The sequence below is a fragment of the Pteronotus mesoamericanus genome, unplaced genomic scaffold (assembly GCF_021234165.1).
Source record: "Pteronotus mesoamericanus isolate MK-2021 breed Mesoamerican mustached bat unplaced genomic scaffold, CSHL_Meso_final scaffold_651, whole genome shotgun sequence".
Taxonomy (NCBI): Eukaryota; Metazoa; Chordata; class Mammalia; order Chiroptera; family Mormoopidae; genus Pteronotus; species Pteronotus mesoamericanus.
In genome coordinates, this window is record NW_026555325.1 from 31,438,134 (window position 1) to 31,460,475 (window position 22,342).

The following is a 22,342-nucleotide window of genomic DNA, read 5'->3' on the forward strand; positions in this document are numbered from 1 at the left end:
GCAAATGATCTCATTGGCTCAGACAGTGAGCCACATACCACTTCTCCCCTCCATCATCACTATTTGACATAGTCTTCTATTGTCCTTGACTTTCTCTTGCACTCTGCATGCATGGCTGAGTTACTTATGTGTCCTGTGTGTTTGCATAACGAGAGTATGGTGGAGGGAAATGTACTTCATTGAGCTTTAGAAAGAATGAGAAAATACGACTCATGCATTTTGTGAACATTTGAAATGTTGGTGTAGTGGCTAAGGGTTAATAAAGCTTCATGACACAGCCTGTCTCACGCATAGGCATGAGGTAATAACACCTGACACAGGAACTGTAATGTAGTCTTGAGATTCTGAGATGACCTTTGAAACAGATTCTTGCTGGGTGAGGGAAAGTGAACATCTTGTCCCTTAATGATGATTAATGATTAAGAATAGGGTTTATTATGAGCCATATGATGTGATGGGATAACTCTACATTTTAATAATTATAGCTGAACATTGCAAATGGTGTTATTTAAGGGACAGGATCAAATTGAGTGATTAAGAATCAGAATCAAAGGAATCAGCAAGCTTAACATCTAAGTACATGTCTGCTTTTCTCATTGCTTTTAATAACTTCTTTAGTTACTGTGGAATAAATTATCATAGGCATTAATCATAAAACCTGCACTTTTTTAGACAGTGGTGATCCAAGGCTGAGATGTGACTTGGGTTCATTTTATTTTTGTGATGCAGTTAGGACATAGCTCCAGATATAACACCTTGGCATGCTGAGTAGTTCAAACTGAAGGATTTTGAGAAAAGGCATGTATAGGAAGGACTTCTTGGCCTTCTCATGAAGCAGGTCATAAAACCCTCTTGTGAGAGGTACCCTCTCAATACCCAGAGGAAAAGAGCATCCTTATCTCCAATACAATGGACACAGAGAGGAATCTGCCTGGACAGGCCTTGCTAACTTTCCCCAGTTTACCATACAGAGGTCACGCTCTTTATCCGCTCACATTTTCCCACAACTTTCCATTCTTCATCAAATTTATCATAAAACACTCAGGTTTAACCATTTCTTTCAGTCTGTATTTCCTTATGAAGCCTCTCATACCATGTAAAGCTTATGTTAAATAAATACTTATGCTTTTCTCCTATTAATCTGCCCTTTGTTACAGGGGTTCCAATGGAGAACTTAGAGGGTAAAGGAAAAGAGATATTTTTTCTTCTTTTTATTTGCTTCCTTTCAAACACCCCTTCCTCTAGTGTCCTCCTTGCAAATTGCCCCTGTTCTTCCTTTTCCCTACTTCAAAGGACCGACCCTGATTAGGAGATGCCTTTATGGTGGACTTAGCAATTAGTATGAATGTCTTTTCCAACCTGATACATCACAGTGCACTGCATAGCATTGTGATTCTGATTTGTGCCACTTTCATGTCTGTTTTCTGATTTTAAAGAGGTACCTTCAACTATTTAATTTTTTTCCAAGTGATTCCTCTTTAGCCGAATTATAGCATATGTACGTTTTGAATAGACCTTGGTCTGTGCCCCACATATCAAGGTAATTACCCAAATATATCCATCATTAGAACCAGGTAACAGACTCCTGCAAATGGCAGAATGGAACCCGCAGCAGGGGTTCAAAGCCTGACACTAGTGAAACAAATGTGTGTAGGAACAACTTAACAGTTCCTCTTCACAGTGTGTTTTCTGGAACAGTGACCCAAGAGCGCCCTCCACAGCCCTGCAGGGCTATTTGGCGGTCCCCTCCTCCTCTGCTCTGGAAGTGCACAGGGGGCCAGCTCAAGAAAATTAGGCCATCGGGGTCTGCTTTCTCTGCATTTAAGTTATATGGTAGCATCCTAAATGTTCACTGACAAGAGGTGTTTGCCATCTAAGGAACCTATTAAAAGTTTCAAATCACATATGGCATATGGCATGTGTAAACTATTTTAGCCTTCTTTCTCGTAGTGAAAAAAATAGAAACCGTCTGAATATCTACCAGTGGGTGAATTGCTGCATGGTGGCATGGGATGATCTTTAGAATGGAAAAAATTAGTACTGAGACACTTAGGTATAGTGTATAATCTCATTTCTATTGTCCTTGACTATAAATACATTATAAAAACTAATATATCATGAAATGGATATTGTACTTATAAGTGTATTTATAACACATAAAAAACAGTATGTATAGTTATAGCCCAGAAAAATGGTACATATATTATATATTTATAACAAATATTTTAATTGCATATAAAAAGGTCTGAGAGAATACGGGTCATATGGACATGGGCAAGAGACTGAGATTAGGGGTGGTAGTGAAGAGGAATTTGGTTTTTGCTTTGTATGTTCCTGTGGGGAATTTTTTAAATTGAGGTGGAATCATTTATTACAAATAAATATTTCAAAATTTAAAATAACTTTGAGTAGGTAAGGAGTGACTTAGGGAGGAAAGCAATTTTGGCTATGGCTAGGTGGTGATAATGAGGGAAGAGACACAGGCACACACCTCGCCGTTCAACCTCATTAATGAATCTACGAATTGTGATCCAGATGGCAGCTATGATTAATACTCTCAGAATGCTCAATTGTGCTCAAATGTCTTGCTTTTTGCTTTTATGAGTAAATAAATGGGATACTTTTTTTTTTAAATCCTCACATAAGGACATACATATTGATTTTAGAGAGACAGGAAGGGAGGGAGAGAAACAGACACGAGAGAGAAACATTGACTGGTTGCCTTTCATACATGCCCTGACTGGGGACCGAACCCACAACTTAGGCATGTGCTCTGACTGGGAACTGAACCCATGACTATTTGATTTATGGGACAGCGCTCCAACCAACTGAGCCACATTGGCTAGGGCTAGAATATCTTTTGAACACACTCCCATATGTTTAATTTTACTTTACTGATTATTCATTAATTATTATACCTCAGTCTTTATATCTCCTCTCTATATTTCCCCTCTCCTTCCCTAATACCCTCCTCCCCTCTCCAGCTGGTTTATCTCCTCTTTGTTTAGGATTCACCTTGAAATTCACGACTTCCCAGAAGTCTTTCTTAATTAACTGAGCCTCATTGAGAAATCCTTTACTCAGCATCTCCTCAGTGAATGTACTTTAATGTTTGAGGACTTCATTTTGCACCTTGGGGAGGTGTTGTTTGCTAATTGGCTTTCTGTCATTTTTCGCATATATGTTCTTTAATTCATCTTTCAAAGTAATGGGCTCTTCCTGAGATAAAATACAGAAAACACTGAGGCATATGGGCTTTGGGGACAGAAATACCTGCGTTTAAAACCTGACTCTTCCACTTTTTGTTGGATGTTTTTAAGAAAATGTCTTCTTTTGAACTCTTCCCCCACTCCCCCATCTATGAAATTGGAATAATAATTCCTAGTCCATAGGACTGTTGTGCTATCCCACTGACCTACAGGTAAAGCGCTTGGTGCGGATCTTAGCGGTGGTACGCACACAATATGTGATTGTTATTGATCCTCTTCCATCTCCAACCTACTATGAGGTTTAAAGTCATATTTTTTCTTTTCATTTTGGTCAGATATGTTCAGGGACCTGGGGCATTTGGGCTTCAAAAGTAGAGGAATGAGGCTTTATATTGTCAAACTCAACTTGAGTCACCACCTAAGGGGACTCCTTTGCTCCTCAAACCCTGGTGCTATGTATAATTTAGTCATAATTTGCTCATATTCAAAGGAGCTGTTCCATAGTTTAATTTTATACTACTTTGGGGACCAAGTCTTAGTTCATCCTGGTATTATTTCTTGGCTTACTTAAAATATATATGTGTTTGCATGCATTCATTCATGTAGTCATTCAGCAAACTTTGCTAAGTGCTGCTATGCTCAGTGCTAAAGTTACACATGAAGCATGAATAGAAGCCTGCCAGGTAGACTAATTGAGGAGAGTACTCTAAACTGAAGGTAGAGCATGTCCAAAGGTCCTGGGGCATGAGAGAACAGGACCTGCTTTAGGAGCGATAAATACTGTGCAGTACAGTACTGTAGCTTTGGGTGAGCATGGGGAAGTGGTTTGAGATGGGATCAGGTAGCTACACAGGCAAGGCCATTTGTATTTCCTGTAACAGGATTGAGATTTTATCATTCTGTCACTGAAGAATTTTAAGCATGGAAATAACAATATCAGATTTGTATGTTTTGAAGAAATTCTAGCTGCCAGGTGCGAGATAGATTAAAGACAGATGTAGCTAGATAGAGGGAATAAAATAAGGAGGCTACTGGGAAAATCTGGATATGAGATGTTAAGTGAACTAACTAGAACATAAAAGAGGGAATGGGGAGATGAGAAATGAACTTACAAAATAGAATCCATAGGACTTGGTGCTTGATTGGTATATTCATTTTCTATTGCTGTTGTAACAAATTACCAGAAACTTAGCATTTTAAAGCAGCACAGATTTATTATTAAACAGTTCTGTAGGTTAGAAATCTGACATGGTCTTCAGTGGGCTAAAATCAGGGTGTCAGCAGGGCTGTGTCCCTTTCTGGAGGCTCTAGGGAGAATTTTTATTCAAGTTATTCGTAGACTTTACTTCCTTGCATTTGTAGAACTGAGATCCCCATTTCCTTGCTGGGTATGAGCCGAAGCCCATTCCCATCTTCCAGAGGCCACCTGCACCCTTTGGCTCCCATTCCCTGCCTTCCAGCAGAGGTGGGTAGAGTCCCTGTTATATGTTGAATCCCCCCTACCTCTCCTTTCTTTCTTCCAGCCCCTCTCTTCTGCCATTTAAATTGAGTTCATCCAGACAATCCAAGGCAATCCTCCATCTCCAGGGCCTTAACTTCAATCACATCAGCCACATCTCCTGTGCCATGGAAGGCAGCATGTGCTTAGGTTCTGGGCATTGGAATGAGGACTTCTTTGGAGGATCCATTATTCTGCCTTCTCCAGTTGGATATGGGGTTAAGGGAGAGGGTAGAACCCAAGTTTCTGACTTCAACAGCCAGGTGGATGCAGCTTGAGTGGAGGAAGATTAGTTTAGTTTTGAACATGCTGACTTTAAAGTGCTCCTGGGAAATCAAAACAGAACATCTAGTAACTAGTTAGATATCCCTGCCAAAACGCAGAGGAGAAATTGAGGAGGAGATACAACTTAGGAAGGCTTCGACATACAGTGAGCCCTTAGTGAATGTGTGGACCACCAGGAGCAGAGGCCTTAGACAGAATGCTGGGGCCAGTGGCATTCTAGGTGCACTAGACAGGAAGTTCTCTTAAAAGGAAGAGTTGAATAACCTATATAGTGTCCCGTCACAGGATCTCAGTGCCTTGTGACACATTTCTTCCTTTCCAATCCACCTGGCTTATTTTCTCTTTGTTCCCTGGTTTTCTGCCTGCTCATAACTTCTGCTTCTTAAAATTTCAGCTTGCACACTGCTCTGTGGCCTCTCCTGTCTGCGTTGTCATCATGGATCTCTCAGTTTCGGCTCACATTACTAAACTGCCTGTTCTCTCGGGGGCAAGGGGTCTGGGGAGCTTCAGTTCAAAGTGGAAAAAAACTTTCTAAAGAGAATCAGATTGACCAACTTATTTTCAGTCATGCTGTAGTCACAAAATTAAATTAGGATCGGCTTTCCTGAGGCCAGGCGCCCACCTTGGTCCAATCATCTACTTCTCTCTTTCAGGAACTAAAATGAATTCAGTTTGTTCAGCAAATCATTTTGTTTCACAAACATTTGAGGGGAAGAAGGCTACCTTTATCTCCCTCATGTTTGCTGGACCTAGGATCATGATATCGATAATGGGCATATATTACGCTGGCTCCCTTCACCATTAGCCCGTGCGTCCAGCCTCATCTAGCTCGAATGTTAACTGTGTGCAGGGAATCTTTATACAAATTGAATTTGAGGTCCAAAGCACAGGAATAAAATTCAGGCAGGCAAAACTCAAATCTGATATAGTCATTTTTCTTCACTGACTAGTCTCTTTTCTACATTGCCTTGGTATGTTGAAAGCTGGTTATTCAGATTAGTAGGACTTCCAGCCACCCATCATTCATACATCCCGTAGGCTCTCAGCATCCATACACATAAGCGAGCAATGCCTGCCTGTCTCTGAATCACAGCTATGCATTGACTTTCCCATCATACTCATTATGAAGCATCTCACCTCCGTTTAGAGAGAGATCCTCTGGGCAGGGTTGCAGCTTGTATCTGTAGTTTTGAGAGAAGACAAAATGTACCATTGTTACTATTTGGTGGTTTTCCTGGATGGTGAGAGAACTAGAATTTATATTGCCAGTGGAAACAATGTAATCTAAAGCCTTCAAATTCTCAAAGATCTCAATTTACGGAACAAAGGTATGATAGATGGACTCCAGGAAAGGTGAGGCATCTACAGAGTCAAATGAACTTCTCTAAAAACCAAATTCCTGCCCTGACTAGTGTGGCTCAGTTGGTTGGGCATCATCCGGCCAACCAAAAAATCACCAGTTCAATTCCTGGTTCGGTACCCGGTTGGGGCATGTGCCGGAGGCAACTGATTGATGTTTCTCTCCCTCTGTTCCCATCTCTCTGGAATCACTGAAAGAAAATTCCCCAAATTCCTGTAATGCCAAGCTTCAAAAATGTTTCCTTGCGTAGGTTTCATGCGAAGCCCTCAGGGATTGGTAGTGGTCTGGGTGAGTGGTGATTTGCTATTGTTCTCCTCTGTGCCCTGCTGCAGAGGTTCAGGCCAGCACATCAACGGTAGCCCCCACCCACAGCTCCTGGAAGCAGGAAGCTACAGTGTTCTCTACACGAGAGTGGACACTGGCCATCAAGTTCTCCAGTGGATCCTTGCCAGGTCATTCTCTAATTGTGGCAGAGAGCTGTCCCTTCATTCTCAGCTGGCCAATGTCAAGCCTACTAGGATTGTTTTAATCAAGTCTGTCTATGAGTGACTCTTGGTCATGGTTAAGTGCTTTGGGTAGGAATTCAGCCTATTAGACAGGAAATTGCGTAAGTAATTCTTCTTTGTGGAACTGGCCTTGGTGAGAACAGAATGAGCAGAAAACCTGAGAAGAGCAAGGAAAGTTCAAGTCCTGGAATGGGTGTAGAAGTGACCTTGGACAGTTTATTCACTGAGAGTTCCCACGTGGATGCCTGTCGAGGTGAGCTGGGAGGGCATGGGTGTACAGCCTCAACAAAACTAGGGTTCAGGCCGAAGATATAAGCTCATACTGTTTTTATTTTAAAAAATTCTAGGTAAAGATGAAGGCAAATATTTTTGAAGAGAATGAATGAGATAAAGAGGCAGCCTCCAGAATAAATGGAGGGCAACCTTCAACTGCTACTCTTTCTAGCTGAGTACACTGAGAATTTTCCTTTGCATCTTTGAGTCAGACGATCTGAAGAATAATTAAATTCTCATGCAGAACAGAGAAATCATGTACTTTCTCCCTTATCATTTTTCCTTCCCATCTCATCCTTGCCCCCTGCTCTCTCTCCAGACTCAAAGGATTCATACAGACTAGCCCCCCAAACTACTCGTAATCTTTGATCTACCAGACTTTTTTCTATACTTCTATGACTTGATACGTGTTTTCTAAGCCTGTAATGGCTTCTCTCTCATTCTTTATCTTGAAAAATCCAACCTAATCTTTAGGGGTCATCTCAAGTTTATCTTCTTTATAAAGTCTTTTCCCATTGGATAAATTCTCCTGTTAGTTCTGCTCCCACATAACTTTGTGCTTGTGCTTCTATTATATCACTTACCAAATTGTTCTACGTGATAGGATAATGCTCTGAAATATTTTTGGCTCAATTATGATTAATTGCATGTAAGAGTGGATTAAAGAAGATGGAAATTTATCTCTCTCTTCTTTAAGGAAGACTGGGAGAAGCAGTCTGGAGCTGCTGTGGCAGCTTTGCAGTGTCAACAGGAATCCAGTTTCCTATATATATATTCTTTGCTATCCTTGGCTCATAGCTTTCATTTTCAAGTTAACCTCATGTCCAAAATGGCTGCTCAAGCTCCAGCCATCACATCCATACTCCAGGAAGCAGAAAGGCGGAAGAAGAGATATGGCATGTATCTTTTCTTTTAAGAAGACGGAAACACCATAGAACATTTCTACTTATATATCATTGCCCAGAACTCAGTCACATGGCTGTATCTAGTTTCAAGGAAGTCAGGAAAATGTAGTTTTTATATGGCAGCATTATGCCAGAATAAAAGTGATCTGATAAGAAATGGGAAGAGAATGGTTATTGAGAGGCAACTTGCAATCATGTTACCTGATAGAGTTTTTATTTCTGGTTATTCCTACTGCTCTCATTTTTCTACCTATTTAAACGAGCAATTGATGGCTTTAGGAAGCAGCTAGAACTCAGGTGAAAACAAAAATCACATATAATGGGTTTAAAAGTTACCGTCATAATTCAGGTGTATAGAAATGTACCGTCTTCATTTCCTGAACTTCACTTGCCCACAAATCCCTATTTTCATTTATGGCTAGAAAAAAAACCTTACCAATTAAAAGCGTAGGGGTACAAAGAAAAAGAAAAAAGAAAAACTTTCCTCTCACCTTTTAAGTTCTCCTAGCTGGGCTAATAATCACATTAACAGAGACACAGTAAGAAAAGAAAATGTCCAAAGTTTATTATGGATGTACATGTGGAGGTGCCATAAGAATATAAGACCCAAGGAGGCATTGCGTAGTTGAGGTTTATATGCCAGTTCTTGACAAAGGAGAATAAGGAAGGGGTCTGGGGTTTTAAAGAGAAAGCAGGTAACTTAGGGTGGATGAGAAGGAGCAAACACGTGGTAAGCAAATTTTTGTTGGGCCACCCAGAAATAGTTGGGCACAGAGGGAAGTTCAACAAACAAGCTTTGCTAGATTCCTCCCTGTCTGTCTCATTGAGTTTCTGCTTTGATGTCAGGGTGATGCTCCCTTCCTTTCAGCAGATTGTTCAGTCTGAATTTCTTTAGGCAGATAAAGGCGGGGAGTCAAGGGTTCTTTCTGAGTCTTTTGTTTCTTAATAACAACTTAAAATCAATATCCCAAAAGGCATATTTTAGGTTGGCAGAACTTAGTTCCCCCTCAGAGATAATGCCACTTCTCTATTAAAATTGAATGCCTCTGGGTGATATTCAGTCAATTTCAGGGCCCTTCCCTCCCCCTTTTCCCCGCCTTCTCTTCAGGAAGTGGTCTGGTTACCAGAGTCTGTCTGCACTTCTTTAGTTCTCTTGGACGTCCAGTAACTACTTATGTTAGACATCTGTCCTCCTCCCTATTACAAGACATCTCGGGGTCTAGAACATTGTCTTAGCTGTTTTGCTTTCTCCAGGGCTTATTGCAAAAGTTGACTTATGGGAAATAGTTTAAATTGTGACTGATTAATTTATGATTATACTTAAAATGTATCACGTAATTCATTCAAATGGTAGCGTTGTGATCTGAAAATCCTGCAAAATTAAAAATCTGTTTCTCTAAAGCCCCTAGTACTAGGCTAATAGCTTTCTTATGGCACTAATAATACTCAGCTCTCAATTTGAGTAGCCATGTGTTTATCTTGCCCCTCATTAGAGTGTCTGCCCCCTGAGGAAGGTTCCTGATCTGTGTAACCTCCACCCCCTCCCCCCCGCCCAAGGCCCTTCTATGGACATAGAAGACCCTGAATCAATGGAAATGAAGGACTAAATTAATATGGGTTGACACTTTATAATTTATCACAAATTAATGATTCTCACCCAGGAAGAAACAGAGTATATTTTACCAGATCTATTTAGAATGATATCAGTAGACAAGTTGAGATTTTTGTCTTTAACTGAACACTTCTTTTTTGTAAGAAAAAAATTACTTTTGTTTTTCAGAAATCCTCCACCTACTTTACTTCATCCGGAAAAATGGTGTGAGGAATTCAACCACTTTATTTCACAGTGAGTATTTCTTCCACTGAAAATTGCTTATCCAGCAAAGCCTTGAACAGGGACTGGAGAAATCTAAGCTGTGTAATTTACTTGGTGCTAAAAGTTGTTAGACCTTCTAGCACATTATTACACAGAATTTGTTCCAGTAAATGACAGAAGATGCCTCTGTAGGATCTGAAAAACAAAGAATTCCATGTGACTCTTAGCTATAATTATCTACCTTATCACATGGGTCACATTTATCTGAGAATCTACTCTGTCCTAGCACAAATATTGACAAATCTGATGGCCATGGTGGGCCAGGGAGGAGACAGAAGGTGACAACTTTCATCAGAGGTTTCGCAGCATGGAAGCTGGACTTTGCTCCAGGACCTGTGCTGTGGGAGCAGGGGTGTAGTTCCCAAGGTGATTGAGGGGACAAAGTAGGATCTCAGGCCTGAGGCACCAAGGTGAAGAGTCCCAGCCAGAGCTTGAGGTGTGCAGAACAAGATGAAAACCCAGCTGATGGGTGATATATCTGGTGGGAGCTGTGGTCCTAAGAAGTAGGCAAAGTTGAATACGACTAACACAGGAGCAAAACCAACACCACCAACTGGGGATGACTCAGTGCTGGGAATGTGGGCTTTTGGATGGTCCCCTGGCAGAGGACTACACTGGTCCCAAGTCTGGGGAAAATGCTCAGTATGCTGGGGAGGACTGTGCGACCCTGAGCCAGGGGCCTGGTGAACTGTGAGGGCAAGAATTTAGACCAGGCATTACAAGTCATATCCAGGCAGAGAAGCAGAGAAAAGATGCCCTCAGCGTCTAGCGCGTCAAACAAGGTGTTCAGAGGTCATGGGAGGAGAAAAGAAGTGATCAAAATGCTGGAAAACAGTTAGTAGGGAAGGATCAACACACATTTCTCTAACATGTGCTTCCACAAACGCAGGGGGCAGTGAAGCAAACTGGGTCTCTTGATCATCTTCCACAATACAGATCGGCCACAATACAGATCAGCAGTCCCTTATCCCCAGTACCAAACTCCAAAGAGTTCTGAAAAATGAAGCTTTTTTTGTACTTGAGTCATTTAGCTGCAAGCCCTGACCTTATATAAACTGATTTGGTGGCAACACATGACCTAAACTGAAGTGGGTTTATTTATAGTTGTTATTTATCTCACTCAGTGTGAATATTCATGTGAATCACTGCAGATATATTAATGTGTTGGATTACAGTGTGCTGCCCCAGTTCCTGCTGGGAATGTTATGTAACATACAGTAAATGCACTGGTTTACTATTCTAAAATTTGATAAAATTCTGAATTCCAAAACATATTTGGCCCCAAGGGTTTTGTGTAATCTAAAGCATTTCACTTTCGTTTCAAACATAACATAATTCAGAGTCCCTTGTTCAGTCCTTCCTGGATTTGTGTCATCTTCCTCAGGAGAGAAGAGCAGCAAGAAACTCCAAGAACTCTACCAAGCAAGGCCATGTTAAAATATGGCCATAAAGTTCAAGGCCAGGGGTGAAGGACATTGCCTCCCCACTTCTGTCCCTATTCTGATATTCCTGTAGTGACTGCAGAATGCAGTAGTCACAAGTCAAAGGTGGTAATGTTGGGCATTGTGGAGAGAAACAACAGATATAGCAGGAGGGATGATGCTCATAAAGAAGAAGAGAAAGAGCTACCTCCTGAGACTTGAGAACTGAAGGAGGAAGTGGAGGGAGCTTGGCGGCTGGGAACGCATTTCAGATCAGCCCAGGGAGAGAAATGTGATGGCTAAGGTTTCAGTGATTTTGCTAGCTTAGGCTGGATCCAGAGTTTTCCTTTTTACTCCATTGCTACACACAGATGCCCTTGATTGACCTTCTCTAAACTGTTGGCCTAGAAAAACCCATTACATATTCACAATATGTGTTCTTATACCAAGCTCTCGTGATGCCTTTAAAATGTGACTTGACTCACCAAAGCTTGGCTTCTTTTTCAAGAGTATGCTTATGTTAAGCCAAGCATTGTATTGCTTGGATGGATTTGGGAGTAAAGGTACATAATTGATGATGGGTTGGGACTTCCAGGGTTAAACATAGTATAGAAATCCCTCCCAACAAATGATTTTTCTTTGTGGAAAATCCTATTATGTGCCCACTTAAATCTGCTTATGATTTCCCTAACTCTGAGAATCCCAGATGCATTCATTCTGAGTTGCTTTAGATTTAGACAGGTCTTGATCTTGGAATGGAGGACTAAACACAGACAATTGTTGAAACTGCTGGGGAGGAAGTGTGAAAAGATTCTAATGCACCAAGGAAAGTAAATAGAAATTTAGTGATTGTGTGCTTTATTACTAATTTAAGATATGAAAAAATGTTATCAATCTTCTCTTTATTTAATGAGATCTTTTTATTGGTTGTATTAGTGAAAATATTATATATTATAGGTATTCATAAAATCTTTCCTGACCTCAGCCATTCAGTCCTATTTTCCCCATTACATCTTAGATTCCTCTACCATGAATTCTCCTTTTACCATATTTTTGGGACTATAACTCTTAAGATTAGAAACTAATTATTGTATTTTATATTTTTAGGTAGAAATCTGCCCACTATTCCCAAATAATATCCTTTGGTTTTGTAGATGAGCCTATCTACCCTAGTCTGCATTACTCAGCCTACCAAATGTAATTTAACTTTACTATTTTATTCTACTTAATCAAATCTCTAATTAAATATAAACAGAGACACTCACTGGGTTAGAAATGTCTATTTAAAGAGATAGCCTTGGTTTGCTTTTATGCTTACCTTGCTTATATTGGGAGGGACTGGGAAGAAGGATGGAGGATTAAGACCTTCAGGTTATAAGCTTTTCATTATTGGTGGGACTGAGGTGGGGAAGGTAATTCTCTGGTCATTTCAGGAAAAGTGTTTTATCCAGATAATTGCTTCCGTTACCCTTGTAGACTGAGCTGTGGTGTATCGTATTAAACTGGCTTGCTCTAAAGATTAAACAGGACTAGAAATTCTTTAACAGCTTTAGAACCTTCAATATCCTGTCCCAATATGACTGCCATCACAGTGTCAGTCAACGATTTCTGTCTTTCTTGGTTCATGATAGTCACCTCTCACCAAAGGACCTATATGGCTTGTCCTTGATTGCAACAGTAGTCTGAAAGAATTGGCCTGACTGTTTATAGCTGTGTTGACAGAGGACAGGGCGTGGCGTGTGTGTGTGTGTATGTGTGTGTGTGTGTGTGTGTGTGTGTGTGTGCGTGTGTGTGAGAGAGAGAGAGAGAGAGAGAGAGAGAGAGAGAAAGGTGAATAAATATATTTGCATAGGATGGGAGGGGAGACATGAGAGCCGAGATGTAGCTTTCAGATTTGTTTCCAAACCTTCTTAATTTGAAGACAGGAGAGATTTTAAGAAGGTATGAAATCCTATTAGTAAACCCATTTGGGGGTTAAGAAAAAAAGAAGTAAAGAAACATTAGCCTGTTTGGTTCTGAACCTTTGGTCCTTAGTAATAATTGACTCATTTATATGTGTTAGTTATGCATTTGTCAAAGCATGCCTCCTGACAGCTCAGCTATGATAAATTAAATGTGATGCTCACAGAAATTTTGCAGTGCTTTTTATCCATATGCTAAGACCCTGCCCAATGTTTTTTGTCACTTCTGTAATGTGTGGTTGGCTTTGTGGCAATTTCATTATCAGCCCTTTCCCCTGTGGCTAAAGCTATTTACATGACAAGTTTATCTGGTTCAAGTCCCAGCCAGACTTCTGTTTTGCCAGGAGGCTCCACTCAGAAGTAGCCTCTCTGTAAGATAACAATTTTCCTTTGCCAAATTCACCTCCCTTTTAATAGATGTCACTTCTTTTTGTAAATTCAAACTAATTTCAGATCTTTGGACTAAACTACAGAAAAACTTACCAACCACTGGTCAGAAGGTATCTGTGAATTACGCTTTTTCATTTTGCCTCTAAAACTTTTGGGGTTTTATTAGGAATAAGATTTAGGGCTTCATCATTAATGGCTCTTGAGCTGATTAGTGAGACAATAAAGATGGATTTCTCTTAGTCAAGGTCAAAGCCCTCAAGGGCACTGTGGCTGCTCAGCTTTGGACTCACTGATGACTTGAATTATATGGTTGCCCACATATTGTGCTTTCCTGGGTTGGCTGGCTTGACTGACTAAGTGTGCAGGTGTGGCTATTTTCCAGCATGAGCACTGCGGCCAAGCCCTGCTATTTATTCATGAAATATGGAGGTAGCCTTTCCTATCCATCCAAATGACATTCAAATAGCTACAAGCAGTTGCACTGAATGTTAACAAGGGGAGATCACTCTGAGCTACCAAACTACTAAAACTAATGGATATTTGCATAAATTTATTCCTTAAAAATTGAAAATCAGACCTGGAACATTTGCCTTTTTTTTTTTAGGCCTGAATATTTATAAAGATAGTCATTTGGGGATGGATGTCCTTGACGTTGATTATATCCCGTTCAAGGCAGCAATCGCCAGCTCTTCGCCCTTCTCCATTTTGTGTTTCAAAGCAGCTTAATCCAACATGGCTCTGGGATGTCAACGAACAACACACTTGGAATGATAAATATTCTAACTTGTGCTTAAGTTTTACAAATATTTTTGTTTTTTTAAATCCTGTTGGATTCTCAAGTGGCCACACAAAGGGTTAATACTTCCTGGATTAGAAGGATGCAATAACCTTTATTTACATAACTTTACAAATTGGTCATTTTAATTAAAATGAGCAGTGGTATCTCCAATGACAGACTGTCTCCATTTTAGATTTATTTAGCCAGTGATTAGCTATTATGGCTTCTTGAATTAATTAGCATCTCTTGAGTTACAGGGAATTAGTGAATTAATAAAAACTCATGGAGAAACCAAAAAATAAAAACTCTAATTAAAAAGCCCCCAAATTTTTCTCTGCCCTCAATATGTATTGATCAATATACTATAAAGACAACCCAATTTTTTTTCTTATTTTGAAAAATTGGTACTTTTCCCCCTACACGAGATCAAATAAAGCTTCAAGGTTATATCTCCCTGAAGAGCATCTGATTTAGGTTACCTAATAGATCATCTAAAGGCACCAAGGCCCAATTTGATCTGACTTATACCCTACTTATAAACTCAGCCAATAAAATCTGATTTTCTCTTGGTGTAAACCAAGATGTGGCTCAGGGAGACTTGAAGTTTGAAACACAGTGCAGTTGTCCACAAAAGCCTGCAATACGCTGTCATCCTAGAAACCGTGGCAATGAAGGTTTTAGCCTCACCCAACATAAGCAAGAGGCATAGAAAGGTGGGTAATCCAGACTCTAGTCAGCATATCCTTTTTATTTCCCAGCAAATGCTGGATTTAGCTCTTGTGAGAAACTAGATCTGTGGCATATGTCATAGATTCCACATAAGTGCTTGTGGCACCTTACATGAGGTGACTTTTAAGTAGGATGTGTCTAAATGATATTCTGCAACATCTACCCCATGCTGGCTTTTCTTCTTTTTTAAAAAAAAAAATCATACTTGAATTTCCTAATGTAAACCAAAAAGAGTCTGCAGTTGAAGTAAGCAGAAGTGATGGTGAGGTCTGCGCTGCCTGTGGGGTGGGGGTGGCGTGGGGGTGGCTCACATGTCTGCCCACCGCCTGTCCCTCTCCGCCCCTGCCCACACTGCCCCCCGGCTCATCATCAGGAAGAGGCAGTTGTGGAAAGTGGTATGTGCATCCAGCTGTGTCACCTACTAGCTGTGCAGCCCTGGGAGAGACATTTAACTTCTCTGACCCTAGGTCCTCATTTGTCAAATTGGCACTGAGACTACTTCCTCACAGAGTTCCTGTAAAGACTAAAGTGTGCAATGTGTATGTAGAACCTGGCAAATAATAACTAACATATGTAACTCTTACTCATGCCAGGCTCTGTTCTCTACATGTCGTGTAATTCAGTTAATCCTATAATCTTATAAGATAGTTCTAATATTATCTCCATTTTACAGAAATTGAGGTAGAAAGAGGCCAAAGGTCCAAAGACCTCAGCTAATAAATGGTAGTGTTGCAGGTAGAAATAAGGTTCTTCCATGGAGTTATGAGGAAAGCATTTTGGGGACCCACGCAAAGGAAGATGAGGTGTAGTGGTAAGATTTATTGGAGCAAAAATAAAGACTATCCCCAGGTGTCCAGTGTCTCATCCCACAACCAGATGGCTAAACTCCCTTTTGCTGTGGGGAAGTCCAGCCTCTGGGGCCACAAAGCCCATACTTGTCCTCACCAAGCGCGGGAGGACCAAGCCCCAGAGAGGCAGAACTTCCCTGTGTCTCATTTCCCCAACTGCACATCGGCTGCCAAGGCCCAATGGCACTCTGGTCGTGGCTGGCACTGCTCTTGGGCTCATGTGGCTGCTAGGCCTACACAGCAGTGAGGGAGAGAGAGCGCTCCATGAATGAGTGAATGAAGGCATTCTAGCAAGACTTAACTTTGTTAAGTTTTGATTATATTACCTTGGGCCTGGGAAAGAGCACGCTTTCTTTTAAACTAACCAGTCTCTTTCCTGGCTCTTCACAGGCTTGTGCTGGGTCCTCCCCACCCCGTTCCAATCTAGTCTTTCTCTAGGTTTTTCAGGCTAGACTCTGCCACTTCGTGTGACCCGTTTGGCTCCTACTGCACATGCCTCAAAATTTTGCCTTGTCATCTGCTTTCTACTGCACATGCACTTGCCTCCCCTGCACCATCTTGGTTTCTGCTGTGCATGCACCTAGCAAAGGAATTTCTCCTTTACTGTTTATTCCTCCCCCATGGTCCAGGGCTTGTACCCCAGGGGATTCTTCCTTCCTGCTGAGGGATTGTTTGGGGATTAAGTCCCTTCAACAGAAGATGTGCCAGTCCCCTGGGGAGCTTGTGAATGCTGCAACTTCCGAGTAAATCAGGCTTAATGTCTGATTCAGCTCCCTAGTTTGTTAGGCTTAATGTCTGATTCCATTTTCCTCCTTCCCTTATTAATAACTAGCCAACTGTCCATGGCAAACAGTGGAGCTGGGATTTGAACCCCAGAAGACTTGCTTCTGCATTCGTGCTCAGCCAGTAGTAGTTATGATTTTTATTACCCTTTGTATTTGGCCCATACCACCATTCTGAAATAAAATGCTTTTTAAAAGTGTCACCAGATCTCTCTTCTTTTCTCTGTCATCATGGTGTGTGCATTTGACTCAGTTCCTTGCTATGTCTTCTCATAAGACATTCAGGATCAAATGATTCCTGGCCAAGAAACAAATGCAGGATTGTCCCATTCCCCAGTAGATTTAGATGAAAATTCATGATAACATCATGAAAACTCCAAGAGGAGACATTATGGAAGTACCAAGCTTGGTCTATAAGGAATCACACATGAAATGACAAACATATATATGCTCTATCAAGGTCACTAGCATCTTATCATATCAAGCTAAAAACATCACCACTATCTGGACAGTTGGTCATGTTTTATTGGGAAAATTATTTTTCTCTTTCTGTTGATGTAAGAATGTCCAAACCTGTAAGAATTTTTGTAAGTTTACTTGAGCCAAACTGATGACACTTGCTGAGAAGCAAAATCTTAATGGATTGAGAATATGCTCTAGAGAATGGCAGCTTTGCTCCTATTTTATATATTACAGTCAAAAGAGGAGACTCAAGGAGGTTACATGAAATCCATTGGTGGTAGATTAAGCAAAGTGTAAGGAGGGGGCAGAATCTCTGAGATTAGACAACAAGGAAAATGGATAGACATGTACTTCTTTTACATTGGTGGACATAAGATAGTTAACAGTTGACAATTAACATGATGAAAATAACAATCTGTTATTTTCTGTGGTCTTAAGCTCTGGTGCAGCGATTGTGAAGGGTCTGGAAAAAGGAAATTACCCTGACATTCCAAAGGTATGTTACTATCGTTGCAAAAAGACACTAGACAGGCTCAGTTAAGGTAAAGGATGACTTTTGTCCAGGAAGATACCGGCCTGGGACATGACTACCCTCCATGACCTGCTTTTAGTTAGGAAGCTTTAATTTGAGGCCATCCTATGGGGTGTTACTTTTGGTCTCTGAGTTTGTAAGGCCGCCATGCAGGCCTGCTCTGAGTTTGACAGGTTTAGTATGTGTCCCCTTTTTCATCCACATTTCTATGGTTCTTGTAGGTTTAGTAATAAACACATGAGACCTTTTGTTCAGGAAAAAAAAAAAGATGTGTCAATGACTTTCCCATCCATGACACCACTGGAATAATTCAATCGGCTATCCACCTTCTCTTTATTTAGACTCACACTACTCACTAATTTTCACAGCTCAGACCACACACACACACACACACACACACACACACACTCTCACTCACTCCTTCCTAATAGCCACACAATGGCCCCTCAAACTCAGCCTGAGAGAATCATCTTTAGGAGGAATAGCTTCTGCAGGCCCAGTGCCTCTGTCTGCTGTCAGCCTGCCCCAGGCTTCTCCTTGGGGAAGGAGCACTGGGATGGGAAATGGTTGCCAGGACCCTGGAAGGCAGAATCTACACTGCTTGGCAACTAACTATGGGAGGACACAGGTGCTACAGAGAGGGAAGTGTTAGACATGACTCCGGCGTTTTCAGCACAGGAAAAGGTCTATTCAGAGACTATATGTTGGAAAAATTAAGAGCACAGGATCTGTAGTCAGGCTGTATTCTAGCACCACCACTTAGATTTTTGACCTCAAGCAAGTCAGTTAACTTTTCTGAGTCTCAGTTTCCTTGTCAATAAAATGGGAGTACTAATACTTATAACCACCTGGGATTAAGATCAGATCTTCTCTGTTAGAAAATTCCAAGGCTTAGACAAGGTAGGTTTTTATTTTCCTCTCAAACAAAATGAGCTGGGAGTTAGGGCACCCATGTACTGCTGCTCTGTCAAGGCACATGGCCACCACCCAGGTTCCTGTCCTTATGTTGCCCCATTTAGTGTGATTTCTATTCCCAAGGGTACCTCATGGGCCAGGATGGCTGCTGTAGCTCCAACAATTACATGCTTACAAAAGGCAGATGGAGGCAGAGAGTAATGAAAGTTTCCTTAATTTAAGAAAACTTTCTGGCAGTTTCATACATTTATTAGCTACAACTTAATCACATAGCCACACCTATCTATAAAGGAAGCTAAGAAGTATAGTCTTCTAATGGCAGCCATGGGCCAGGTCAGTCCCAGGGCTCTATCCCTAAGTGCAGTGGAGAGTGTACAGCCAGGTAGCAGTCCGCAGTCATGCTACCTTATAGACCATTGCAAGACTAAGTGAGATGCAGACTGAGAACTCAGCAAACATGGGTGATAATGATGAATATTTTAACTCACAGTGGTGATGCCATCAGCAGAGATGTGAGAGTCAGGAAGGAGAGCTAGTAGGGCCCTTAGGGTGATGAGTCACAGCAGAAGTGGATCTTAAGGAGAGGCAATCATGATCCCCACTGAGGCTGATCAGTGGCCTAAGAGAATGGGAAAGTAAGGTCAAAGTAAAAGCAAATAAGTAAAGTCCAGGTGGCCATGTCAACACCCCTTCTCAGTCTTCAGATGTTCTTCTGGTTTGATGCTAAGCACCCAGCTTCCTGCTGGTTCCTCCATGCCCTGATCACTAATGTTTTTCCACTGTGGAGTTTTCAAAGACTCTGGTACAGAAGGAAATCTGGCTCTGGGTCAATCAGAATTTTAATTAAAAATGGAAATGAAGGTTCATGTCACTAGTACTACATTCTTCCAGCCCACTGATGGTTTCTGGCAGGGATAAAAATAGCAGACACAGCCCTTTGGCGTTAATGAGGAAAGGACTGTTTTTTGTTGTTGTTGTTGTTGTTGTTGTTGTTGTTGTTTAATGAATTCGAATTTTATAACAGCAATTGAAAATATCATTAATCATCATCAAAATGTTTCTTGGTCTTCCCTCTCCTTTTGGACATGTGTGTGGATTTTGCTGAACTCCCAGTATTTTAATATGGAACTTCCTAAGGTCATCAAATGCATGATATAGCTATCATAACAGGTTAATGAGTGAGGGGAAAATCCCATACTTTATTTTTTATGTGAAGGACTATTGAGTGTTATATTGAAAGAATAAATTTATTTAAAAGACTATATTTTAGTGAATAATGGGAAATTTTGTCTTTAAGGAAAGCCCTGAGCTTAAACCCTTAGGTGCAAGCAGTGCTCCTCACACAGACACAGAAAGCCTGGCATTGACCACTCCGTGTTATAGGTTGAATTGTGTCCCCTGCAACCTCACATGTTGAAGTTCTAAGCCTCAGTATCTCAGAATGTGACCTTATTTGGAAATAGGGCCATTGGAGATGTAATTATTTAAGATGAGGACTGGTGTCTTTATTAAAGGGGGAAATTTGGCCATAGACACACATACAGAGAACATCATGTGAAGATTGGACTTAGGCTGCCACAAACCAAGAATTACCAGGAACTACAAGAGAAGCCTGGAATACATCCTTCCCCAGCATCTACAGAGGGAGCAGAGATCTACCAATCTTTTTTTTTCTAAGATTGTATTTATTTATTTATTTTAGAGAGAGGGGAAATGAGAGAGAGAGAGATGGAGAGAAATACTGGCGTGTGAGAGAAACGTCATTTGGTTGCCTCTCACATGCCAGCAACTAGGGACCTGGCCCGCAACCCAGGCATGTGGCCTGACTAGAAATCTAATCAATGACCTTTCGGTTTGCAGAATGATGCCCAGCCCACTGAGCCATACCAGTCAGGGCAGACCGGCCAGTCTTAAATTTGAATCTCAGACTTCTAGCCTCCAGAACTAAGGGCAATAAATATCTGTTGTTTAAGAAGCCATTGTTTGTGACACTTTGCTTACGGCAGCCCTAGGAAATTATTGCAGTCCACGACTTGAAACACACATCGCCTTAAGTCATTTGATTTTTCCAAACCTCCACTTCCTAAGCTATGGGTGAGGAGAGCAATGTCCACCTATCTACCAGTGAGGATCAAATGTAAAAATACTTTGAATATGGTACAGCAGTACCACATGCCAAGTGTTAGTGTTACACCATAAAGTCAACAGTGTATTTTCTTTCCTTCCTTCTTTCTTTCTTCACTTCCTCTTTCCCTCCCTCCCTTTCTCTTCCCTTTTATTTTGTTTAGATATGTGTCAAATGTTAAGGGTTTATGTTAAATTCCTCCTTCTACCACCCAATAGTAAAAGAGGGATTCTGTAATTATCAATAATTTGCTGGACTTTATTGAGGACTTTAAGATTTCTTGATCACCTGACTCTCTGAGAGGGAAAAATTGCAATAGAAAAAGGCAAATTGTTGTCATCTTGCATCCCAGCACTGACCAATTGATCACCTTCCAGGATAGAGGATCATTATCACTTAGTGGTATTTGCTATGGACCTGAACTGGAGTAGGTTATACTTTTGTGGACTGAGAGTTCACATATCTTTTTAATTATGACCAAGTTCTCTGCTATGTGACAATCTTTGTACAGGAAAAACTCACTTAGGCCAAGAAAGCAAAGAAAGTTTATATTCAACTAAACCAGATGTAGCCTAAAAAGCACCTGAGATTAAAATAAAAGTATTGATATTTGAAGAAATTTGTGGTTGTCGGTTTGCCAACTCCTGGGGACTTCCCTGGGTAAAATCTAAAATTGCCCCAAGGATGTGGCCTTGAGATTGAAATGTGGTGGTGAGATTAGCTGGATGGTGTGCACAACTGAAACCAGTTAAGGCCTCTTAGATAAACTTTTAAGATTTGGCAGTCAGGTGTGGAAAACTACTCATCTTGAGGCAGCCCAAGACAAGCCTTGTAAGTAAGTTCTCTCGCTTGTTAAACCTGTCACCTACTGGTTTGGAGTGGTCTGCCTCTTTCTTCAGTCTCCCCCTCCCCTGGTGGTTCCTTGGGGAAGCTTTTGGACCAGGGAAGGTAAGCTGAATGCATTTTCCAAAGACAGGGGAGGGAGTGGGGGCCTCCAATTGCCTGAGTCCACTCAACTTGTGGGTCAACCGGTGATCATGTCTTCTTGATGATGTCCCCCAACAGGAATACAGATAATATAAACAGTATAATTTATTTAAAGCTTGTTATTTATCAGGCACAATGAAATACACTTTACTTGCATTAGTTCATTATTTCCTCACTGCACCCGTATGGGGCAGGTTACTTCTCAGATGGAGAGATGAGCTTCTTAGAAGTTGTGATCAGCCTGAGATCCCACAGATAGACTTGCTAGAAAATGGCAAAGCTGAGATTCAAACCCAGGTCTGCATCATGGTCCAACATCTATTCTGAAGCAATGCTGTCAGGGTGTGTGTGTGTGTGTGTGTGTGTAACTGAGGTGAAATTCACATAACACATGAACAAACCACTCAGTGTCATTCAGTGCATTCACAATGTTTTACAACCACCACTTCTTTCTAGTTCCAAAATATTTTAATCACCCCAAAGGAAACCCTGTACCCATT

At 41.0% G+C, this 22,342-nt stretch overlaps 1 protein-coding gene and 1 pseudogene across 1 annotated transcript in view; both read left to right on the forward strand.

Annotated features, from left to right (window-relative positions):
- Window positions 1–22,342, forward strand: part of MYO3B (myosin IIIB) — a 389,700-nt gene that overhangs the window by 100,407 nt on the left and 266,951 nt on the right. The window contains exon 7 of the mRNA XM_054562662.1: window positions 9,817–9,882. Within this exon, the coding sequence (XP_054418637.1) occupies window positions 9,817–9,882 (66 nt within the window). The remainder of the gene's footprint in view (window positions 1–9,816; window positions 9,883–22,342) is intronic.
- On the forward strand, window positions 17,084–17,238 carry LOC129061858 (60S ribosomal protein L39-like; annotated as a pseudogene).